This window comes from Chiloscyllium punctatum, chromosome 15 (genome assembly GCF_047496795.1).
Source record: "Chiloscyllium punctatum isolate Juve2018m chromosome 15, sChiPun1.3, whole genome shotgun sequence".
Taxonomy (NCBI): domain Eukaryota; kingdom Metazoa; phylum Chordata; class Chondrichthyes; order Orectolobiformes; family Hemiscylliidae; genus Chiloscyllium; species Chiloscyllium punctatum.
In genome coordinates this window covers 25,972,974-25,998,690 of record NC_092753.1, presented here as the reverse complement: position 1 = coordinate 25,998,690, position 25,717 = coordinate 25,972,974, and the positions used below count along the sequence as shown (strand labels likewise).

General features: G+C 39.5%; 1 protein-coding gene across 3 annotated transcripts in view; it reads right to left on the bottom strand.

The window, feature by feature from the left end:
• Nucleotides 1–25,717, bottom strand: part of vwa8 (von Willebrand factor A domain containing 8) — a 353,830-nt gene that overhangs the window by 211,594 nt on the left and 116,519 nt on the right. For all 3 annotated transcript variants that reach the window (XM_072584806.1, XM_072584805.1, XM_072584804.1), the window contains exons 7-14: nt 23,635–23,684; nt 21,282–21,390; nt 21,097–21,201; nt 19,816–19,944; nt 17,884–18,018; nt 17,699–17,776; nt 6,461–6,621; nt 706–819 (exon numbers count right to left, since the gene is read on the bottom strand). In XM_072584806.1, the coding sequence (XP_072440907.1) occupies nt 706–819; nt 6,461–6,621; nt 17,699–17,776; nt 17,884–18,018; nt 19,816–19,944; nt 21,097–21,201; nt 21,282–21,390; nt 23,635–23,684 (881 nt within the window). The remainder of the gene's footprint in view (nt 1–705; nt 820–6,460; nt 6,622–17,698; nt 17,777–17,883; nt 18,019–19,815; nt 19,945–21,096; nt 21,202–21,281; nt 21,391–23,634; nt 23,685–25,717) is intronic.

Below are 25,717 nucleotides of genomic sequence, written 5' to 3'. Positions count from 1 at the left end.
GTGGCTTTTGATTATACCAGTATCTCAGTAATGGGAGCAGCATTCCCTGGCTTCCCACAGAACTCTAGGTACACCTGATCAGGTCCCGGGGATTTATAAACCTTTGCATGTTTTAAAATGTCCAATACCACTACTCTGTAACACAGGTATTTTTCAAGACATCACTATTTATTTCCCCACGTTCTCTATCATCGATACCCTTCTCCACAGAAAACACTGATGGAAAATACTCGTTTAGTATCTCCCCCATATCCTGTGGTTCCACACATAGGTTGTCTTGCTGATGTTTAAGGGGGCTTATTCTCGCCCTCATCACCCTTTTGTCCTTAATGTATTTGTAAAATCCCTTTGGATTCTCCTTAACCCTATTTGCCAAAGCTATCTCATGTCCCCTTTTTGCCCTCCTGATTTCTCTCAAGTATTTTCCTACTGCCCTTACACTTTCCCAGGGATTCACTCGATCTCCACTGGCTATACCAGACAAATGTTTCCCTCTTATTCTGAACTAAAACCTCAATATCTCTATTTGTCAGCCAGTTCCTGCTTGAAACGGCTTTGAATACAATGATCGAAAACTAATGCAAGTCTACAGGTTTTAAGTTTTGGCTAAACATGTCAAACAAAAAGTAATTTAGACATGTTTACAATGGAGAGTGAGAAGAACCTGAATTCGTGTATAATTTTACGCTAAATATGCACCAGTACCTCTTTTGAAGATCTTCATCAGACAGACTGAGCACATTTTTCAATTCTTCATATCGGTCGGCCCTGAGTAGTCGGGAGCCATCATACAGTGTCAACTCCCTGTCGTGAATAAGCCTGTAGAAAAAGATCAAGCCAATTAATGCTTTTCGGAACTTGCAACAAATGCTGAAAACATTGTGCAGTTCATTATCATTCACAGTAGTCATGAAGCATCTGTTTCCACTGGTAAATGGGTCAGCAAATGGATTAATACAATTAAGAAAAGAACCAGAAAGGGGATATAGAGAATATTCTTTCGCATTCAATATAATACAGTAACTCCTCTACAATATCAAGCTTCAAAGGACAGTGGAAGCAGACTCAATAGCATCCTTTAAAAGAGAACTGGAAAACTACTTGAAAAGCAGGGCTTAATGAAAATAGCAGGATAATGGCAATAAATCTTTTAGAGTCTATCACAGAAACAACAAGACAACAGACTATAGCCTCAGTCAATATTGTACACATATGCTTCAGATCATCTCACATGAAAAGTCTGAGGTGACAGGGCCCACTCACATTACCTATTCCATATTGTACCAATTCTCTAAGTACTCACTCAACTGTTTCTGAAGTTGGCAACATAACTGTGTAATTACAATACAAAACAGATATCACTTCTTAAAATGGTCAAATGAATCATGTAAAGTACAGATATGATGTTGGACAACAAAAGCACTGCAATTATTTGTCATTGTCTGTCCACAGAGTCTTAGATAATCATTGGTCTAAATCAAACTTCACAGCAGTGTGGAAGAATCACTGGGCTGGCACTTCCATTGTGAAATGACAGCAAATTTCTCAAATTGTTTTCTAAGTTCCTGTTTTAATTTCTTGATGTAAAACTAATTAAATTTATTCAAATAAGTGTCAATATAATCTGATTAAACTCATATGAGATAGTTTACATGACACACTATTTACAGAAAGGAATCAGAACTATGTTATTGCTTATACACACATGAACCTCTTCCAAATGTATTTCATCTCAGAGTCATAGACAGTCATATGGTCATACAGCATAGAAACAGACCCTTCACCCCATCATGTCTATGCCGACCAACAAATGCTAATCCCATTTTCTTGCACTTGGTCCACTGCCTACTATACCCTAGCATTTTAACTCCTTCCTAAATGTTGCAAGAACAGCTGCCTCCACCACCACCTTAGGCAGTACATTCCACATTTGTACCAGCCTATGGGTGAACATTTTTCTTTCTCTGATCTCCTCTAAACCTTAAACCCCAGGTCTTCAACACGTGTGCCATGAGGAAAAAATTCTCACAATCAACTCAGTCTATGCCTTTTGCATACCTCAATCAGATTCCCCCTCAGTCCCCTCTGCTCCAGAGAACACAAACATAGCCCATCTAGTCTCTCCTCAACATCTCCTCGGCACCCTCTTGGAGGGGAAACACATCCTTCCAATAGCATGGCAACCAGAATAACATACAGTATTTCATCTGTGGCCTAGCCAATGTTTTATAAAGTTGCGACAAGACTTCCTTGTTCCAATATTCTATCCTGGTTAATGAAGGCAAACATTCTGTATGCCTTCTTTAACACACGGTCTACCTATTTTGACACCTTTGGGGATCTATGGGCTTGTACAACAAATCCTTTTGTACCTCAGTCCTGTTTAAAGACCTACCATTCCTTTTGTATACCCTTCCCTTATTAGCCCTGTCACAATGGAGCATGTCAAATTTATCATGATTAATTTCTATTTGCCATGACGCTACCCAATTTCCTGCCTGATCAATAGTAGACTGCAGCCGGACACGAGCAACGACAACACCAATTTCCATGTCATTACATGCAAACTTACTAATTATGCCTTCTACATTCATATCCAAATTGTTAATGTAAATAACAAACAACAAGGGTCAATACTGAATCCTGTATGCACCGCTGGTCACATGCTTCCAATTACAAAAACAATCCTTCACCATCATTCTTTGCCTCCTTTTTGAAAACCAATTTTGGATCCAGCTTGCCAACTTGCCCTGGAGTCCATAGGATCTTACCTTTTGGACCAGCCTTCCATGTAGGACCTTGCCAAAGGCCTTACTGAAGTCCATGTACACTACGTCAACTGCACTACCCTCATCAATATATTTACTCATCTTCTCAAAAAATGCAATTGACTTAGACCGACAGGATAACCCTCTAACAAATCTGTACCTCATCAATTCCATCCTTTCCAAGAATTGATTAATCCCGTCCTTCAAAATTTCATCCAATAATTTTGCTATCACTGACACTGGACTAACTCGTGTGTATTTATATGGCTTATTACTACTGCTTTTCTTGAACCAAGGAGCCACATTTGCTAACCTCCAGTGATCTGACACTTCACTTGTGGCCAGCAAAATATTAAATATCTCTCCCAGGGCCCCAACAATTCCCTCTCTTGCCTCCCATAGCAGCCTCAGATATAGCTCATCAGGCTCTGGGGATTTGTGCAACTGTATGCGTGTTCTTATTAATATTAACGTGCTGTAGAATCACCATCTCAATTAAAATCCCCAACTATAATACTTTTCTCTTCTATGAATACAGGTGGGAAATATTGATTTGAGACTTCACTCATGACCACAGGTTCCATGCATAGGCTGACCGCTTTGTCTCTACTAGGTCCCACCCTTACCCTGTAAATCCTCTGGTCCTTGGTAATACACATAAAAAGCCTTAAGGTTTTACTGGATCCCCTCTGCCAAAGGTATTTTGTGGCCCCTCTTGGCCCTCTTACTTTCCCTTTTAAGCAACCTCTTATACTTTACACTTTTAGGGGCTTCCCTGGTTTTTAATACACTGTACCTTGACTTCTACTTCCTCCTTTTTGCTTGTAAAAGTCTTGATATCCCTTCACATCCATATCTCCCTGGACCTGCTGCTCTTGCCCTTCAATCTTGGGAAGGGGAATGAGAAACATGCTGGCCCTGAATTCTCACTATACTACTTTTAAAAGACTCCCATTTCCAAATGTAGATTTACCTGCAAGTAGTTGCTCCCAGTCTATGTTTGACATTGTGACTGTACCAACGCTGACTCTTGCAATGAGTCTAACTCGTTTAATTCCTTGTCCACGTGCATGTGCATTCTGCGGCTGAATGTGTTACTTATTCATTTCAGGCTTTGTTGCTATTCATTACTGTATTAGTTATGCATTTGAATCTGAGAATTTGTCCATCAACCTCCCCTCTCATCAATACACAATTGGATTTCTCACTTCCTCACATACTTTCCTAGCTCTTAAGTATGTAAGTTAGCTCGCTGAGCCAGAAGGTTTGTTTTCACATCACATCGCCATGACTAAGTTACATCATCAGTAAGAGTCTCTAGTTTTTGATCTTGGTTTCAAGGGAAGGTAGATCGGATCAAAGTCGATATGTTTACTGATGGAGTTCTGGTTGGAATATAATGCCATACATACCGACAAAGAAGGACACCACTTTGACTGGGACAATACACACTTCCTAGGACAGGTGAAACAAACACACAAAGCAAGAATTCTTAGAGGCATGGCATTCTAACCAGAATTCCATCAATAAACACATCTACCTTCCCTGGAACTGGAAATGACATAATCCACCTTAAGAAACCAAGACCTATAAATAGAGAGGTGGGACATACCACCAGCGCTTCACTGGAGACTCTCACTGATGATGTTACCTAGCATGGTGATGAAACCTCTGAAAACAAACCTTCTAGCTCAGTGAGTAAACTTACATACCTATCATCAACTTGAGCCACAAATCTCAAAAATTGCTACCTAGCTCTTCTTTAAATCAGCTACATCAGAGCAAGCCCTACATCCTCAATATCCAACTTTGCTAAATAGTTTAGTCACAATACAACTTACAGGCCCAAGCTTTATACTCACTGCCAAGTGAACACATGCCTTATTTATCAGCGGAACGAAAAATTTCTTAATTCTGCTCAATACAGTTCAGAGTAAATTGTAAAACAAGACAGAATTTGACCATCACTGCCTCTTGACATTTAATGGCATCACCATCACTGAGTCTCCAATCTCAATATCTTAAGGTTTACCATTAACCAGAAACTGGACTAGTGTGCTAGGCTACAAGAGGCTAGGAATGCTGGAGCATGTAACTCACTTCCTGCCTTCCAAATCCACCTATAAGGCACAAGTCAGGTGTGGTGTGGAATATTTCCCACTTGTCTGGATGAATGCAGCTCCAAAAGTACTCAAGCTTGACACCATTCAGAGGAGAAAGTGAGGACTGCAGATGCTGGAGATCAGAGCAGAAAATGTGTTGCTGGAAAAGCACAGCAGGTCAGGCAGCATCCAAGGAGCAGGAGAATCGACGTTTCGGGCATGAGCCCTTCTTCAGGAATCTTCACCATTCAGAACAAGGTAACTGACTTGACTGGCACAATGTCCACAAACATCCATTCTCTCCATCACCTATACTCAGTCGCAGCAGAGTGTGCCATCCACAAGATGCAGAAATTCAGCAAGGCACCTTCCAAACTCAAGACCACTTCCATCTCAAAGGACAAAGACAGCAGACATACATTGGAACATTGCCACCAGTACGTTTCTTTCCAAGTCCTTTGGAAATACATTACCGTTCTTTCATTGTTGCTAGGAAAAATCCTGGAATTCTCTCTCTGATGGCATTGTTGGTCTACCTCCATCACATGGACTGTAGCAGTTTCAGAAGGCCACTACTACTTTCTCAAGGCCAACTAACAATGAGTAACAAATGCTGACCCAGCTCGTGACACCGACATCCCATGAATGAACAAAAAAAGGAAACTTAATTCTTTTATTCATAAACTGAATTGGCTTCAATTTTTGATTCATTAAGTTGACTTAAGATATGGCTAGGAGCTTAGAAGTGTGTGTTGCACAGCCTTTAGTGTGTGGGAAATCCTGGAGAGTCCTGGCTGTCTAGAGGACCATATGTGCAGGAGCTGAAAATGTGTTGCTGGAAAAGCGCAGCAGGTCAGGCAGAATGCAGGAGTGCTACCATGTTGACTGGATCAGACATTTTTGTCAGACATAGTCACCCAGGAAAAGGAAGAAATCAATCAAAAACTTTGCTGCGTTGGGAAGCAGTGAGAGCGATGATTCCTCCTCTCCAGGAATGTCCACTAATCGCCCAGAAACATAGTCTTCCTTTGTATCTCTGTCAAGAGTTATGAGATGCATCAATCAATCAGTTAAATGAAGTTCAATTGGGAGGAGACTCAAGCAGACCAAAATATCAACATGGATTTGTGGGGCCAAATTGCCTGGTTCTGCTCTGTAAAATTCAATTAAATTCCATCTAATATATTTGGAAATAAAGATTCCTTCCTAAGATTCAAAATATATGATTTATAAACAATACTAATATGAAGTATTTCATAAAGTTTGTAAAGAATAAAATAACCCATTCCACCACAGGATGCATGTGGACAGGGAATTAAACTGGCTAAATTCACTGGAAGAATTAACAATGCGACAGGCACAACGGGCCACTTATATTTGCTTGAAAACCTAAAGTTAAGACTCAGAGCAAAACATTAAAATCAAAATCATAAATTCGGTGCTCTCTGAAGAGGACCATTGATTAATTTCTCCACCCTGCCTAGAAATTAATAATGTCAAGGAGGGTTTGTTGCTCCAGTGAGTGGCAATCATTAAATCAGTTGTAAATGTGTACAAATAGAGAAGCAAACATTCATTTTGCAACATTACCTCTGAAGAACTGCCAGTGTTCCAGGGTTGACACGATGAATGCCATCAAGGACTACCAGCTTTCCTTCTAAGGCAGCAGTGACCAGTGGTGCATGTCGCCAAGCAGTGTCACTATTAGGAAGAGTGTACCTCTGCTGAAGCAAATCTCTGGCAGTCATGTCCTATTATGTATTGAAAAAAAAGCAGTGTTACACCACATTGGTCATTTCAGTATAGTCTGCTTTGTCCCAGAAATCCAATCTTGAAACCAAGGTTGCAGTTATATTTGCACTGCTGTCCCACAATAGCTGGTTTCTTTAGTTTGAATTTCCTATGCTGTTAGTTCATTGGTGATAAAGAAGTGTTTGAGGTTTGGGACCTCAAATCCAAGGCTAAGCTCATTGTTTGCAGAGCAGGAGTGACTCCCTCACTTCTGCACATTTCAGAGACTTGAACAACCAACAGCAGGGACATCTAAGTGTTAAAGTATGATCAGTGGCACCTTCAAAAGATCCTCCAAATCTAGTTGCAAGAAATGTGATATTTGTTGTGATGAATGTCACATCACAACACGACTGAATTTTATATTTCATTCGAAAGGGACAAGACCGAATCTAAGACTGGCATTTTGAACTTACATATGAGCAGCAATATGGGCATTGAAATTGAGCTAGCTGAACTGAACTGGAAACTAGGTTCAGGGATAGATCAATAGAGAGAGAGTTGCAAACACTTAAGGAGATAATTCCAAATATTTAGATTAAGTATGAGCTAAAAGGAGAGGGTAGAAAAACTTAGGTTGTTTTCTACGGAGCAACAGAGGCAAAAGGGAAACGGAAAAGAAGTCTATAAAATTATGAAATTCATAGATAGATTCTGACCGTCAATCATTTCTCCCAGAGTCTAATATGAGTAGCATGCATTTAAGGTGAGAGGGGGAACGTTCACAAGAGATGAATTTTTACACTGAGTGGTAGGAGTCTGGAAAGTACTGCCAGAGGTGGTGGTGAAGGCAGATACAATAGGAATGTTTGAGGTAATTTTAGATAAGCACATGAATATGCAAGGAATGGAGGGATATCGACCATGGACAGGGAGAAGAGATTAGTTTAAGGTGGCATCATGTTGAGCATAACATGGGGGCCGAAGGGCCCGTTCCTGTACTATATTGTTCTATGTTAAATGCATTCTACTGTCAGGAAAAATGCCACATGGAGGATGCATCACATGTGGCTATCGAAAGAAACTTGGGAAGGTATCAAACTTAAGAAAAATGTCTATATCTGCACAAAGATGGGTGGCAGTTCAGATAACTGGCCAAACTATAGCTAACGGTACAGATTGACAAGAAAATGAATCAGGACAAAAGTAATTAAAATGTGACAGAAAGATAGCTCGAAATTTAAAAATGGAAAGCAAGAGTTTCTACACATACCTAAAAAGGAAAACAGTAATGAGTGCTGGTCCTCTTGAGAATAAGAACAAGTTATTAAAGTAAAGAATAAAAAATGGAGGAGGTAATGAATAAATATTTTGCTTCTCTTGACATGAAACAGGATCCAAAAACATTTCATCAATATCTGCAATGTTGGAAGTAGAAGGGTGAGTGGAACCTGGTCAAATTCCAATCACTAGGGAAGTGGTACTGAGTAAAGTGAAGTGGAGTGATAAGTCCCAGGATCCTAATGGACTTCACCCTAGGGTTTAAAAGGGGGTGGCGAATGAGGTAACAGATGCATTGGTGTTAGTTTTCAAAACTTTGCTAGGACCTCAAAAGGTTCTATCAGACTGAAATGTAACAACTATACCTGCTCTATTCAAGAAGGGAGCGAGACAGAAAACTGAAAACTAGAGGTCTGTTAGCTTGACGTGTGTCAATAGGGAGGTGATGGAATCGATCATTAAGTTGGTTATAGATGAGCTCTTTGAAAAATTCAAGGTAAATGAGGAAGAAAATGTTTTGTGAAACAAAAATCATGTTTAACTAACTGATTAAAATTCTGTGAAGAAGTAACATGTGACCGAAGGACAAACTACAGGAATATTCTACTTGGATTTCCAGAAATTATTTAACAAAATGCCACATAAAAGGTTATGCTGCAAATTTGGAGCTCATGGTGAAAAGCAGAACATATTAGCACAGATAGGATCTCATCAGTGTCCTGTATAACTGAAACATAACCTCCTTAGTTTTGTACTCAATTCCCCTCGTAACAAATTATAACATTCAATTAGCTGTTCTAATTCCTTGCTGTACCAGTGTGCTAACTTTTTATGATTCATAGATGAGGACCCCTTGATCCCATTGCATCTCAGAGTTTTACAATCTTACCAGTTACGAACAAATTTATTTTTCATTCTTCCTGTCAAAATGGACAATCGCATATTTTTCCATACACTCCAATTGTCAAATCTCTGACATCACTTAGCATATTCTATACCTTTTTGTAATCTCTGTCTATCATCTTCACACCTGATTTGTCGAACTATCTTTGTGTTGTTAGGCAGCCATTTCTGTCATCACATCATCTGAGTTATTTGTAGAAACTATAAACCTTGGAGATCCTAGCCCAGATCCCTGTAGAATACCATTTGTTACATCTTGGTCAGTAGCATCCAAGGAGCAGGAGACTCGGGATTTCGAGCATAAGCCCTTCATCAGGAATAAGTCCTTCCTGATGAAGGGCTTATGCACGAAATGTTGATACTTCTGCGCTTCGGATGCTGCCTGACCTGGTGAGCTTTTCCAGCACCACACTCTTCGACTCTGATCTCCAGCATCTGCAGTCCTCACTTTCTCCCATTTGTTGCATCTTGTCAACCTGAAAAAGACCAATTTTTTCCCACACGCTGCTTGCTGTTAGCCAATTTTCTATCCATGCTAACACGCTAGCTCCTACACTGTGAGCACTCAGGTTCCACAATGATATTTTACATGGTACTTTGTGAAATGCTCTCCGAGGGCAGATGAGACCTGCATTTAAAAAAATATCTGATGGGTGGCACCTACGACAATGATAGGAAATTTATGGGGTGAAACTTCAACCAAAGAGCAGAAGGTCTGTATGAAGTCATTCTGCAAGTTCAACTTCCTTAATATGCGAACGTTGTTACTTTTGCACTCATGAGCCACCTTCAGCATTCTGTCAGAGAAGTGAACCATTCCAAACCATTGTTGTTAAATCTGTTGGCTCCACATAAGCCTGAAGCATGCACACACTGCCTTTATACTCTGCTGTTGTGTACTGGGTCAAAGTGTCATACAGCACAGAAACAGGTCCTTTGGCCCAACATGCTGACCCACATATACCTACCAACAAACGCCAAACTACACTAATCCCATTTACCTGCACTTGGTCCGTAGCCTACTTTTCTGATGAAACAGTATCTATATTGTTAATTACCAATCCAAATTTTCCACGACAAAATTCATTCCAGTTTGATGTGAAAATGTAGCAACTTCGTGCAGCTCTGTGAAGTTGTTAGCTCAATGTCATTTTTGCAAATCTAATGATGAAACAATGCAAATCATACAGCGATTTGAACTCATGAGATAGGGTCATTGGTGTCAAGGTGAATTTTAGTTGCCTTGTCCTAATTATCCTCACTTCCTAGCTAGGGTCATTTCAGAGAGTAGTTAAGAATCAAGCGCTTTGCTGTGGTTCTGGAGTCACATGTAGCACAATTTAGATAAGGAGAACAGAACTCCTTCCTAAGGACATTAGCAAAGCAGACAGGTTTGAACAACAATGATAGTGCCCTGGCACTGTTAATGATACTGGGTTATATTCCACCTTTACTAACAGAATGTAAATTCCAACAGTTGCCATGGTGGGATTTGAATCCGTATCCACACAGGATTTACTGGGTCTCTGGATCACTCACACGCACATGATAGAATTATAGAACAGTTCCAGCAGAAGACTGCCATTGCTTCCGACAGAACAATGCAGCTCATTCCACAGTCCCACTTTCATGATTAACTCAATAAATGTTTCCTCTTCAACTACTTATCCCATACCTTTTTGAAAGCCACAATTAAGTCTGATATCACCATCCTCTCTACAAGTGCACTTCAGATTCCAACTGCTTGCTTTGTGAAGATATATTTTATGTCACTCATTAGCTAGTCAATATAAATTAATATTCTCTTGTTCTCTTCTCTTCTTCCCCTTGGAAAAGTCTGTGTCTACTTTGAATATCTTTGGCTTCGCCAAACCTATCTGTGCAACTGAAGTTTTCAACTCTGGAACTATTCTTGCAAATCATTTCTACATTTTCCTCACTCCCTTAATGTCCTTCTTAAAGTGCACTGCCCAGGAAATGGATGCGACTCTAGTAGCCAACAACAGGAAAGCCATCAGCTGGTCTTATTGAGGAGGGCAGTATATTTAAAGAGAGGGACACCACTTGGGGAGCAAGAAGCATTTAAATTATCAACTAATATGGGTGGGTGGTGTAGAAAATAAACAAATATCAACATTAAACTTACATTGTCTGATTCTAATACATGAGACCTTCGTTGACTAAGAATGGCTTTAAAAAAAGACAAATAGAGTGCTAGTCAGGGAGATGGCCAGCACGGAGAGAGACTCTTCGGTCCAACTTGTCCATGCCGACCAGATCTCCTAAATTAATCTAGTCCCATTTGCCAGCAATTTGAGCCATGCTCATGAAATTATCAGTTAAAAGGAATAATCTGAGCACAAATTAACATCATTATAAAAGGGCACTGAAACTCAAATCTATCTCCAAGTTGATTCACACTTTTCAATGCATTGGCTGGGAAGGATACTATCAGAGCCAGTGGATGTCATCCATTTGGATTTCCAGAAGGCGCCTAACAAGGTGCCACACAGGAGACTGCTAAATAAAATAATAGCCCATGGTGCTTTGATCAAGATACTGGCATGGATCAAGGATTGGAAGACTTACAGAAGGCAGAGAGTGGGGATACAGGCATCATTTTACAGATGACAGCCAGTGACTATTGGAGTTCTGCAGAGGTCAGTGTGGGGGCCACAATGATCAACATTATATTGAACGATCTGGACAAAGAAGCTGAGGGCATTGTTGCTAAGTTCACAGATGACACAAAGATAGGTGGAGTGATAGGTAGTGTTGAGGATGCAGGGAAGCTGCAGAAGGATTTGGACAAAGAAATGGAGTTGGAATGCAATGTGGGAAAATGCAAGATTATGTACTTTGGTCAGAAGAATTGGGGTATAGACTTTTTTTAAAATGGGAAAAGGCTTCAGAAATCAGAAGCATAAAAGGACTTAGGAGTTGTAGTTCAGGACTCTCTCAAGGTTAATATGTGGGTTCGCAGTCAGGAAAGGAAATGCAATGTTAGCATTCATTTCAAAAGGGCTAAAACACACAGCAGAGATATATTGCTGAGGCTGAATAATACTTGGTCAGATGGCATCTGAAATATTGAGAGCAGTTTTGGGCCTTTTAGCTACGAAAGGATGTGGAGAGGGTCCACAGAAATCCAGAACATAAATTCCAATACTAGAATAAAACTTGATACCCAGATCAATGCGCTCCTGAATACCAAAACCAGTTTTCCAGTGTTGCAGAAGTTACTCTTCCTCAGTTCATATTCCTAAACTTAGACCTTTCTCGAAAATTTCCTCAGCTTTGGCTCCTTGGATTGTGCAATGAACAGCAATCATCTCATTTCTTCCAATACTATCAGATCGCACAAAATAGCGAACTTTGGAAAATAGTGGGGCTTGGCCTGTGATTACTACAACATTTCAGCAGCTCTGGTGAATGTGTCAGCACTTTCACCAATGCAGATATTCAAACATAAATTCCTAATGAGCTCAACGCAGGATTTTCCTTCTTTTCACCCGCCATTCCTGCAGCAGGTTAATAGCGAAAGCGACACCCTGTATTGATACAATATATGTGGCTTCTCCATCAGCACTAAATATTCATACTTAAGCTCATTTAGCTAAGTTCCAATGTCAAGCAGATGATACCCTTGACATGAACATTCCTAAGTGTATTCTGTAGCATGATGACGACAAAATTACATAGAGATTGTTGCCAAGGAAACAAACAATCTCAGTGAAAATATATAAATGTCTCAGCAACTTCAAAACTAATTTTGTACCAAAATCAGCAGAAATCAGTCAGAGTACTCACATTTCACTGATTTCCACTTGGTCAGGATTTAAAATGCAAATTGTTGTGAAAGCACAACAAAACAGGATGACGAAAACTTTGTTTCAGCAGGTGAGAAAGATTTCGCAATTTATTTTGGTTTAGAGATGTCGGTGTTGGACTGGGGTGTCCTAAGTTAAAAATCACACAACACTAGGTTATAGTCCAACAGGTTTAATTGACAACCACCTGATGGAGTGGCGCTCCGAAAGCTAGTGTGCTTCCGATTAAACCTGGTGTTGTGTGATTTTTAACTTTTTATTTTGGTTTAGTTGTACTGATGTAGTAACTTATTTCTTTTATCAAAGAATTTGATTATTTTTAAATATTAAAGGCTTTGCAAAAGCAAAAAAGTATTTGAACTAAATTGGTAAAAAAACATGCTCCCCCTAGATTCTGCAAAGCTAGTGACTTCATATTTTCTCTCCCTCCAATCATAAACACCAGAGTATAAACAAGCTGCTGTTAACATTCTAGGAGCCAAATACTGATTTAAGAGTTATGGTTCCAGAAAACCTGACCTACTAATTTTTAAACTGTTTTACAAATGTGGACCAACACCCAACTTCCAATAGTTCTAAAACATCACACAAAAATGTGAGCAATATTCATAAATCTCATCTTTCATGACACTGCCCTCAAAGAACAATGAGTAGTGGGCGGTAGTTTGCACGTTCTCCCCGTGTCTGCGTGGGTTTCCTCCCACCGTCCAAAGATGTGCAGGTCAGGTGAATTGGCCATGCTAAATTGCCCGTAGTGTTAGGTAAGGGGTAAATGTAGGGGTATGGGTGGGTTGCGCTTCGGCGGGTCGGTGTGGACTTGTTGGGCCGAAGGGCCTGTTTCCACACTGTAATGTAATCTAATCTAATCTAAAAAAATGTATCTTGAAGAGACATTTTCAATTTCAATTAAAAATTACTCTTCATACTATTCTATGTTGCATTAACAATAGACAGCACGGTGGCACAGTGCTTAGCACTGCTGCCTCACAGTGCTAGAGACCCGGGTTCAATATCTGCCTCAGGCAACTGACTGTGTGGAGTTTGCACATTCTCCCCGTGTCTGTGTGGGTTTCCTCCGGGTGCTCCAGTTTCCTCCCACAGTCCAAAAATGTGCAGGTTAGGTGAATTGGCCATGTTAAATTGCCTGTAGTGTTAGGTGAAGGGGCAAATGTAGGGGAATGGGTCTGGGTGGGTTGCTCTTCGGAGGGACTTGTTGGGCCAAAGGGCCTGTTTCCACACTGTAAGTAATCTAATCATACAATGAGTTTCATGGCAACTGTATTTTACCTTAATCCATTTGCATCACAGTTTTTGGGGTATCCAGCTTATGGGTTCTTGATAAACCGCCCACTACAATATTTCCATTTCCAGACACATGAACGGTTTTTAAGTTGTATGGCTGGAGGCTTGAGCTCCACCAGAATGCCTGTAAGTTCGTGTTGCCTGTGCAATTACTTATCTCTTCCACAATGTTGCGTATTTTGAAATGACGCAAATCAAGACTCGTGTCTCCTTCTTCACTGCTGAATATTTCCACATTTTCACTGAATTATTGTTGTGCAGTAAGCCATTTGGCCCATTGTGCTTGCACTGAATTTAGAACAAACAACAAAAAAGAACAATACAGCACAGCATCAGGCCCTCCAGCCCTCCAAGCCTGCACTGACACATTTTGCCCTTCCATACTAAAACTGTCTTCACTTACAGGACTCGCATTCTTCTATTCCCTTCCTATTCATGGATTATCCAGTGCTTCTTGAATGCTGCTCTTGTGTTTGCTTCCGTCACCTCCTCTGGTAATGCTTTCCAGGCACTTGCCACCCTCTATGTGAAAAACCTGCCTCATACATCTCTTATAAACTTTCCCCCTCGCACCTTGAACCTTTATCCCCTAGTAAATGACTCCTCAACCTTGGGAAAAAGCCCAGGGTCCACTCTACTCATGCTATTCACAATCCTAATTACCTCTATCAGGTCGCCCCTCAACCTCCTGCATTCCAAACTAGACAACCTTTCTTCATAGATAAAATCCCCCATTACAATGCAACATCCTGGTAAACCTTTTCTGTACTCTCTCTTAAGCATCCACATCTTTCTGGTAGTATAGTGACCAGAAATGTACATATATTTATTGTCTGTTACTAATCTCCTGCCTTATCTCCATATCTTTGCATGCCATTTCTACCCAAATAATCATCCAATACCCTTGAATGCTTTAAGGTACTATGTGGCCTTGTCCCACAATATAATCCAAGAAAGTCAATCATTGGAATATTGCTGGCATGGCATGACTTAGCACTGATAAAGTCCAGACGGTGCTATAAGAGTTAATATTTCTTTGGCTCTATCCGTCAATGGAACTTGGCAATTTTCTTTTGGCAAATCAATTCTCTTGGCGAATCGTACATGTCCATTATATCATTGCAATCTTTGAATTATGGAATAGGATATGAATCCACTTTTGTTACCACATTGACTTTGCCAAATCAATCCAGAAGCTTTGCAAACCATCCAACTTCAGCACCATCATGATAAATGAGCTACTAGGGTTCAGTTCAATAATGTCATGGTCTAGCACGAACCTGATTTTTTTCCTCACTTGAACTAACTTCTTGCAATTGTGTCTGCAAAGGTGTTGTTTTGTATATAAGGCACCGCCCACATCAACATCATGAACACCTAAAATTGATACTTTTGTTTACTTTCACAAATCAGTTCAAGATTTTACAATAGCCTTTCTAAAACAGAAGATAGAAATTTTATTTTTGTTTCACTGCCTATCATTTCTTTCACTATCACAAACAGGTTTTTCTCCTATCATTCCTGTCATCTCTTCAACAGATTAATAATGTGACATGCTCATTGATTCTCTCTGCTGACTGGTGAACTTACTACATAATTTCCATCACTAAATTTATTTTTGATTTGCTGTAAGTTAACCTGGATTTTAATGGTTTCCAATGGACAAAAGATAACAATATTAACAAAACAAAACGTTGCTCCTTTTTTAAAGCCACTCTAGTTTTCATTGTCAAATGCTTTTTGGCAAATTCAAATACTTTGGTTAGTTTCAATTTGAAACATAAGCTGAAAGTGTAGTTTCTGAGTTTTGGTTAATCAATTTTTTAAATTCAATTTAAGTGAAGCCTTCAACTCACGTGCAAGTATCAGGTCAAATGGACTGAATAGCCCTGACTCATTAGGAGCATCCCTAATGAAAGAGAGCAACAAGAAAATTTGGTTTTTCCCCAAGAATTGGGACATCTTGAACAATAAGCTCCAATCACAGTTTTCACAGTTTTAAGCCACCTTTCAAATGCACTTTGATTTGTGGGCAATATCAGCAAAAGATGCAAATTATTTTATTTTTAAACTAAACAATCATGCTTTGAAAATTTGCAAGATAAAATTTGAACCTTGAACCAATTGCACTTTTTTGAGTGATCCACATCTTGTTAAAATCATCTAGGTAAAAACAATGAATGCAGACGCTGGAAACCAGAGTCTATATTAGAGTGGTGCTGGAAAAGCACAGCAGGTCAGGCAGCATCCGAGGAGCAGGAATACTATTCCTGATGAAGGGCATTTGCCTGAAATGTCAATTTTACTGCTCCTCAGATGCTGCCTGAACTGCTGTGCTTTTCCAGCACCACTCATTAAAAACAACAGAAATAGCATTCCCACTACCATTTTCACAGTTTTTTTGTCCTAAAAATAAAGCTTCAAAAAAATCTCATTGGGACATCCATAACTATTAAAATACATTGATGTCATTCCTGGCTCTAGATGGGGTACTAAACAAACCATTCGAGATCTGCTGAATGGTTCTTGAGTAAGCTGAATTAGAATTAAAGTTAGAATTAGCTGTATTGTCACATGTACTCAAAAGTGTACAGTGAAAAGTGTACCACCTGCTGCTTACAGTGCCATCTTAGGTTCAAAGATCCCTAGGTACAGCTTTTTCAGTTACAGTTATTAGAAAAATGCAGAAGTCAAAAATGTCCAGCATTGCAGATTTAGGAATAATGTTCTTAGCGCCTCACAAATTTGCCTCCTTCTGCCTTAGTATCATATGATAAATACATCATGTATTTGTTTTGAACCTTTTTCACAGCTTCAGCTGAGATTTATATTGAAATAACTTATGAACCTATTTCAGATGATACTGAGAACATCTTGTTCCAGTTTTCTTGAACAAAATTAGGAGAAGTAATTACTTTATGCTCAGGCTCACCATCAGCTCCACTAACATCCTTTTACTTCTGCATAGCCTTGTAATAAAGTTATCTGTTTTCCACTGTTAGGATGATGCACATAACAATGGACGACCTTTCCATTAGCTGCCCTAATCTTAACAGCAGCACAATACCATTCTTGCCAGACACTTTCTCTTTTTAATTTCAATCATTAATCCTGACTCTAGTGACCAAGGTGCCACCTTTGAGTTGGAAGAATATGGTTTCAACTCTACAGAGATGGAGTACATAATGCAAGCTGATACTATTGTGGGAGTGTGCACTGTCAAAGGTAAGACAATAAACCAAGACGCATTTGCCTTCTTTGTGGATGCGAAAATACCATGGTTACGTCATACTATTTCAAAGAAGAGTGGGGGGGCTTTGCTTCAGTGTCCTGGCCAATATTTATTTACCAATCAACGTCAAGAAAAAGATTCATTCTCATTATGCTTCTTATGGGAACATGTTCCAAGCAAATTGGTGTTTTATTGCTCCACTGGTACCATTCCCTGTAAAAGCATTTTTGGACACCCTGAAGTCACAAAAGGTATATAAATACAAGCCAGCCTTGTTTTCCTCAGTAAGCCAATCTCCTGCAGCTTCGCTTCAGTTGCTGACCAAAGTCATTACATGGTTCTCTTTTGACAACTGCACAGCAGCGGTGAAGAGTTCCAGATTTCTACCTCTGGTTTAACATGTACAACTAAGACACTATCTCAAATAGAATCCCAAATTTTAAGAACTATAATTTTAGCTCCAATCTTACAATTTTCTGGATTATCCTTCACTCTTTTGCTCCTTGTATCTACTCTCAAATACTGTGTTTAGTGCATGTACAAAATTACCTGATACAGTGTGATGGGCTCAATTCTGTAAGCCAGCAGGTCAGCGAATTCCTTAGCAATCACAGTTTTGCCACAACCCTGCATGACGAGAATACATATATGTTTTTCAAAGCATCATATAAAACAACAAAAACTGGTACCAGTGCAAGCTTTGTGATGTGCAACACAATCAACTTTCATATTACCTTTCCACCAATTAGACAGAGATCCTTTACCATGTGCGACTGAATCATTTCGGCCAGAAGTCTGTCGTGACTGGACGTTCTGACGAAGTTCGGTGACCCATTGTGAAACTTCAATCGTTTTGTTCCAACAGGAATCTAAAATTCAATGATTAAAAGCATATACTTACTACTTTTACTGATTTCAGTCTTTAATATTACACTTCCAAGGGTTTAAGTAATTAAAAGTAACACTATGGATATTTTGAGACTACAATTTTACAAGTTTCAAATAAATGAGTGACTTGCTAGGCCATTTCAGATGGTAGTTAAGAGTCAACACATTTCTGTGATTCTGGATCTAAAAAAAATCAAACTTATTGAAGGCCTCTATTTCTCTGTCAAATGATACAAATTAAAATCTTTACAATTTTCTAACTATCATTCCTCCGCATGATAATTTGAGGAATTTTATATCAAATTTTTTTTAGAAGCATTTTATTGCAGTAAAGAAGGGCACTCATTCCTAAGCTTAATGCAGTTTGCAACAAGTCAATACAAAATAAATCATTTGCATTCAATGCAAACAAAAAACAGCAACATGAATACAGTCTGAATTGAGAACTTGAAATTTAATCGCTCGATCTACTTCAATTAACTTTTTCTGTGCAAGTGGACAATTGGACCAATGGGTCTGTTTCCGTGCTGTACATCTCTTTGATTCTATGACATTGTACACAAAGGAAGCTTTCAAGAGGCAGTTTTTTAAATACGTTGTTGATGAATATTTCAAGAAACAAAACAAAATCAACTAATCATTTTTGACCTATAACTAATGCCTGATTTAATCAAACAGTTCCTCAGTGCAGTTCACTAAAATGGAATACAAACCAGAACATTTACGTTTCAGTGACCAGTTTATTCTAAATGGTTTAATCAGATAAAATAATCATCAACAGTGTCAATGAATAAAGCAAGTTTTAATTTAAATTGCAGATAACTGACGAGCCATTGTAAATAACAATGTAGTTGTGTTCCTGGACTGAATAGAAAATTGAAATAATGCAGCTCACCTCACTTAGAACAAACTAGACTTTGGTGAATTCAGATTACTTTTATCGCAGTTCAGCAAATGAGGGTAAATCCCTGCCCTCCCAGTGATCAGCTCTGCTGAAAAGGGAGCATGGCCTTGAGTCAGTATTGTGACATGGTAGCACAACCTCCTACAGGGACCGATGCATTAACCCACGCAACCATCCAACCATGGCTGACTTAAGAAATGATTCTGCATGCAACCACATCCATGTCATCAATCCATTAACAAACCAAATTTAAGTTTGCAGTGCATCAGATTAGATATCTCTTAAAGGAATGCACTGCCTTGAAATGTGGTGGAAGCAGGCTCATTTGAGGGAATCAGAAGGGCACAGGATGATTATTTAGACAGAAATGGTGTGCAAGGATTTGGAGAAAATGTAGAAGATTAGCACGAGTTAATAGAAATCGCGCAAGCATAATGGGTTCTTCTGCACAATAACAATTCTGTGATACTCACAGCAACAGAGTTGATAAGTAACAATAACTCTCATTTTTCTTGCAAAGAAACTAACAGACATACTCTGTCAGATCAATAGCCTGAGCTTTCTGTTAGCACAAAAGCTGTACAACCAGAACAGCTCCAGAAGGAATGGAACATATTTATTTGGATAAAGATGGGTCACCTTCTGGAGTTAAAATGTGGCCTTTTCTTTGTAAAAAGGTGATAAAACAGGGCTGTTTTGTAAAATACGATTGCAATAAATCTGGACTCAGTGACTTAGGTACAAATAATATCAAAAATTGAAGACAGTTATACTAAATTTTTTAATACACGCCAGAAGCCAATGATAGGGTTAAAAATATTTTTAAGTGATCTATTTCTGTTTATTCTACCATTGCTTAAATCAAAATCATTACCTGAAAGGCCACTTCTTTGTCACCAATTTGAAGAGTAGCTATGGCTTGTGAAGCCTGTTCACTGATTTCTTTTATGCCAAGAACTGCCTTTGTGGTCAATGAACTTGAAGAGTCCAGTAACTCAAATGTCTAAAATAAACAGATTTTCAACTCATCAATTGCAAAGGAAGAGGCACATTGCAGTAAGATCAACAAATATACAATTTAGAACTAGATGGCACTGCTTCCAATTAAGGGGTCAGCAATTTTAATCCAGAACGTCCAAACACCTCCACAGTCTCATTCCTCATTGTCCCTAGCCAAAAGAATGTGGTGGAAGATAAGGTGTTGCCCTATTTGTGGTCTTCCAGCTAGGCAGCCGATATCCTGGAGGACTCAACATTGAGTTGTCCAATTTTAAATAATCTTCTCAAAAATCCCTCAACTCCCTTTCAAGTCGCACCTCCTCCCTTCCATTCCACCTACCAACTCTTCCTTCCAGCTACCAACCAGATTCAGTCCTCCTATCAATCAACCAGGAGGCACCTACCACCTGTGTTCACCTATCACTATCTCATCATTCTGCTCCTCTCTCCACCCAAAACCCTGCCCCTCTTTATCTACCCCACTTCCATTCCTGAAGAACGGTTTTATCCGAAACGTCAACTTCTCCTCCTCCTCCTGATTTGCTGTGATCTTCTAGCCTCTGCTTGTCTACTTTGGCTCAGTGGTTAGCACTGCTGCCTCATAGTGCCAAGGACCCAGGTTTGATTCCAGCCTCAGGCGACTGTCTGTGTGGAGTTTGCACATTCTCCCCATGCCTGCAAAAGTTTCGCCTGGGTGCTCCGGTTTCCTCCCACAGTCCAAACATGTGCAGGGTGGGTGAATTGGCCATGCTAAATTGCCCATAGTGTTCAGGGATGTGTAGGTTAGGTGCATGAGTCAGGGGTAAAAGTAAAGTAATAGGGTAGGGGAATGGGTCTGGGTGGGATACCCTTCGGTCGGTCAGTGCGGACTCGTTGGGCCAAATGACTTGTTTCCGCACTGTGATTCTATGATTGGATTCCACCATCAGCAGTTTTTTTTGTCACTAACTAAGGTTACACTTGGCTAGCAATACAGAATATTTTTCAATCAGAGATGACCTCCCTGGGCATCATCCTGAAGTGCAGCTAAAATTGCTCACTTGTCTGTCCCCTTAAGGCCAAGGCTCAGCAAATCCCTGTCAAACTGGGCAATCGGAGGTTAATTTTCAATAAACAGATCACAATAACAAAAGCTTCACCTTCACCTCCTACTTACCTTCAATACATCCTCCACTCCAGTTCGACCTTCCTTCCCAAGTATTAAATCATATGGATAAAGTCTGTGAAGCAATTGTTGGGCAGAGAGCATGGGAATCGCATCCTGGTCAAAAAGCAGCATGTTAATTAAATTGTCTGCAGAGTTAAATCTCATTTTGTTACTCTATTGTCAACTGTACATACCATGATCTTAATGAGAGCTGCCAAGTTATCTGCAGGGAACTCAGGAAGACCAAGAGTTGTGGACTCTTGAGAGCAGAGGGTTGTTGCAAAGGATAATATCTGAGATACTCTGATAAAGTAGAAACAATTTTTTTAGTGATGAAGCTTCAGGGACCCATGCACTAAACATTCTCATTTTCTTTAACAGCTAATGGTCTCTTTTTCGTTTTCAGTAAAATTATGAAAAATTAAATTCCTATTCTGCTGAAACAACAAAGCTGCGATTTGTAGGAACATTTCTTCAATGAGGTTAAATTTCAAACAAATGATTATGGCACAGAATTTCACTTGACAGGAGCAAGAATACATAAACTGATGCTGGAACCCTCACTGCTTTTTCATTCCTTCATTCTTTTTGTTATTTTGGGTTTGAACTGAAGATGACCACTGGACTGTGGGAAACAGCTCATGTTAAAGAAAAAGAAACCCAGTATCCACTACTTTCTGTGGAAGAGAATTTCACACTGTCCTGACTGTAGGAGAAAGTTTCTCTTTATCTCTGAGTTAAGAGGGAAATCCCTTCTTTAAAAAACGTCCCCTGGTTTTTGTCTTGTCACATTCTTCTGCATCCACCCTGTTAGGTTTCCTCAAGAACATTTATGTTTCATTAAGATCACCTCTCATTATTCTAAACTCCAACAAGTACAGACCTAATCTGTTCAGAGCATTAGATAAGCCTTTCATCCAAGGAATCACTCAAGTCAACCTTCTCTGAATTGTTTCTAACGCAATTCTATCTTTTTAAAATAAGGAGACCAAAACTGCGCACAGTGCTCCAGATATCATTTCCCCAATGCCCTGTCTGTTCCCTTGTAATAAGTGCCAACACTCCATTTGACTTCTGATTACTTGTTGTAGCTACACAGCAACTTTGAGGCTCCTGTAGCAAGACACCCAAATACTTTGGTACTACTGAGTTCTGAAGTCTCTCTCCATTTAAATAACATCCTGTTTTTCTGTTCTTCCTGTCAAAACTGATATCATCATTTTTCTATGTTATATTCCATTTGCCAAATTTTTGCCGCACTCAACTTATCGAAATTTCATTGAATACTCAACTTGGTGACAGCACAGTATATCCCTTTGTTCAAGTCATCGATATATATCACAAATTATTGAGGTGCCAGCACGCCAGCTTATCAAACTGAAAATGAACTATTTGCCCCAATTCGATTTCCTGTTTGTTAATCAATCCTCTGTCTCCCAATATTAACTCCCAACCTCACATGTTCTTGTGGAGTAATCTATTCTGTGGCACCTTAACAGGAGAGAGCAAGTGCCTAAAAGCTTAGTCAAAGAAGTAGCTTTTAAGGGACATATTAGCTGAGAGACAGATCGAGAGAAAGAGAAGTTTAAGGAGGGAATCCCTCTTTAAGAGTCAAAGCAGTGGAAGGCATGGCGACTACTGGTGGAGCAAAAGACAGGAGATTCTCAGCAGTGCAGTGTGGAATAATTGCAGGATCTCAGATGGTTGAAAGGCATAAAGAGTTTACGGACATACCCTAAATCTGTCTACTTCCTCACTAATGAGGAAATCTTGTCTTCTTTGACCAAGCTCTCAGTTACTTCTAACTGTCAGTTTGCCTCTGTGTCCCTTTTCACTTTCAATCTATGGATTCTGGGTTAGCTGTTTTTCTAGGTTAAAGCTGTTATATAAATGGAAATTGCTCAGTAGCTTCATTACAATTTTCGACAAGAATTGGACTCTTGTGCTTCTTTCCTTTAGTGTTAAAACATGGAGGCAGAGAGCTGAATCAAATCAAACTGAGTCCCTATCTTTGCAACACTGTAGAATTAAAACGTTCAAAGACCCTAAAAATAGGCCTCACTTGTTCCTAACAGACTTTTCAAATAACCAATTCAGTGATTTGAAACTGTCTATTAAAAAGCAAAACGCTCATATCCCAGGATGATTAAATAGAAACCGGGCAGACCATTGAATCCAACCATTTCTTCTGCAATAGTTCCATTCCTGTGTGGCCCCACACTATACAAAAATCGTGCAATCCAAGTAACACTTCAAGTGTTGGTGATCTAATCACGTTTTAGCCAACCAAGGTTATACAAGTTAGCGTTTTAGAAACAGCGTTCCCAATTCACCAAACGCATGACAGTCAATTCGCGTTAACTAAAGATGTGTTATAGTAGAACTGTCTGTAATCAGGATAAAACTGGACAGAAACGAACAACAGTTACACAAAGAGAGAGACATGTCAAAACAGGAGAACAGAACCCGCTCAGCCCAACTAGTATGTCCATCTTGTTTGTGTCTCTGTCCCTGCTCAACAAATAAGATATCCTTAAACAACCATACCTTTCAGAGGGCACATTTGGTCCAACAGCATATAAGAGTGCCAACTGATCCTGGTAAAGTAATAAAAATGAACATTGTCAATACAATTACAAGGAGTGACGCTTTCTGCTGGCGGACTCAGAATTCCTTCAAGCTATAAATTCCAACCCTGCCATATTTTCTCCTGTGAAATCTGCCTACTCCTCAATGCTGGGACATCAAATATTATAAATGACTCTCAGAAGATGGATAAATTTGATGTTTAATACTTTCAAACCTCTTCTCCCACTTGCCCCCTAAGGCTTGTGACTAGCAGTGTTCCACATGGATTGTGTTTGTTCCACTTTTGTTTATCATTGACATAAATGATTTAAATGAGAATATAGAAAACATGGTTAATAAGTTTGCAGATCACACCAAGGTTGGTGGTACAGTGAATGGCAGAGAAAGTTATGAAAGATTACAAAAAGATCTTAATTAATTAGGTCAATGAGCTGAAGATTGGCAAATGCAGTTTTAATGCTGGATAGATGGGAGGTATTGCATTTTGGTAAAACAAAAAAAAAACCTATACAGTTAAAAGTAGGGCCTTGAGCAGTTTGTGAACAGAGACACCAAGGATTTCAGGTGCATAATTCTTTGAAGTTTGCATGACATGTAGGTAGGGTGGTTAAGAAGGCATTTGGCATGCTTGTCTTCACTACTCAGACCTTTGAGTACAGGAGTTGGGACATTATAGTGAGGTTGTACAGGATGTTGGTGAAGCTTCTTCTGCAGTACTCTGTCCAGTTCTGGTCTGCTCAGTTATAGCAAGACTGTTATTAAGCTGGAGAAGGTTCGGAAGAGATTTACCAGCATGTTGCCAGGAATAGAGAGTTTGAGTTTTAAGGAGAGACATAGAGTCATAAAGATGCACAGCATGGAAACAGACTCTTCAATCCAACTCGTCCATGCCGACCACATAACCAAAATTAATCTAGTCTCATTTGTCTGCATTTGGCTCATTTCCCCCTAAACCCTTCCTATTCATGTACCTATCCAAATGTCTTTTAAATACTGTAATTGTACTCGCCTCTATTGCTTCCTCCGTCAGCTTGTTCTATGTATACACCACGCTCTGTTTGAAAACGTTGCCCCGCAGGTTCCTTTTAAATCTTTCCCCCTCACCTTAAACCTATGTCCTTAGCCTCCGGTGCTCCAGTCAAAACAGCCCCAGCTCATTCAGCCTCTCCCGACAGCTCAAATGCTCCAACCCTGGCAACATCCTTGTAAATCTTTTATGAACCCTTTTCAAGTTTTACAACATCCTTCCAATAGCAAGGAGACCAAAAATGAATGCAGTATACTAAAAGTGGCCAATGTCCTGTAACATGACCTCCCAACTCCTACACTCAGTGCACTGACTCATAAAGGAAAGCATACCAAGTGTCTTCTTTACTTTCCTGTCTACCTGCAACTCTACTTTCAAAGAACTATGAACCTCCACTCAAAGATCCCTTTGTTCAGCAACACTCCCCAGGACCTTACCATTAAGTGAATAAGTCCTGCCCTGTTTTGCCTTATGAAAATATAGCAAGTCACATATAGATTAATCTCCATCTGCCACTCCTCAGCCCATCAACCCATCTGATCAAGGTCCCATTGTGCTCTGAGGTAACTTATCCTGTGTGACATGGTTATCATTTTAAGAGGTTATTTTGTCCTGTTTTCTTTTTGGACAGGTTGGAAGGCAGAGGTGCGGAATTGCCTATTGAAGACAACTTGTGAGGCCTTGGGTTTCTTAAACAAACAGCCTGAAGGGTTGTGGCCAGGTCTCTCAGATCCAGATTTATGGGTTTTGTTTTTTTCAATAACATCGGACGCCTTTAAAAAAAAGTTAAAAAGAGTTAGAAGCTTCAGTGAATATCTCCTGGCTGCTACACTCTTTGAATATTCCCTTGTTTTTTTTTCCCTCCTGGATTGGAGAACTGCATGTGAAAATCTGTAACTGAATATGCCTTTGTGTCAACGGGTGAGTTTATAGAAAGTTACTATATTGGAATAGTTAATTAGTAATGGTCAGTAGATTTGTTATTCTGTTAAGTTTTCTAATAGTTAAATTATT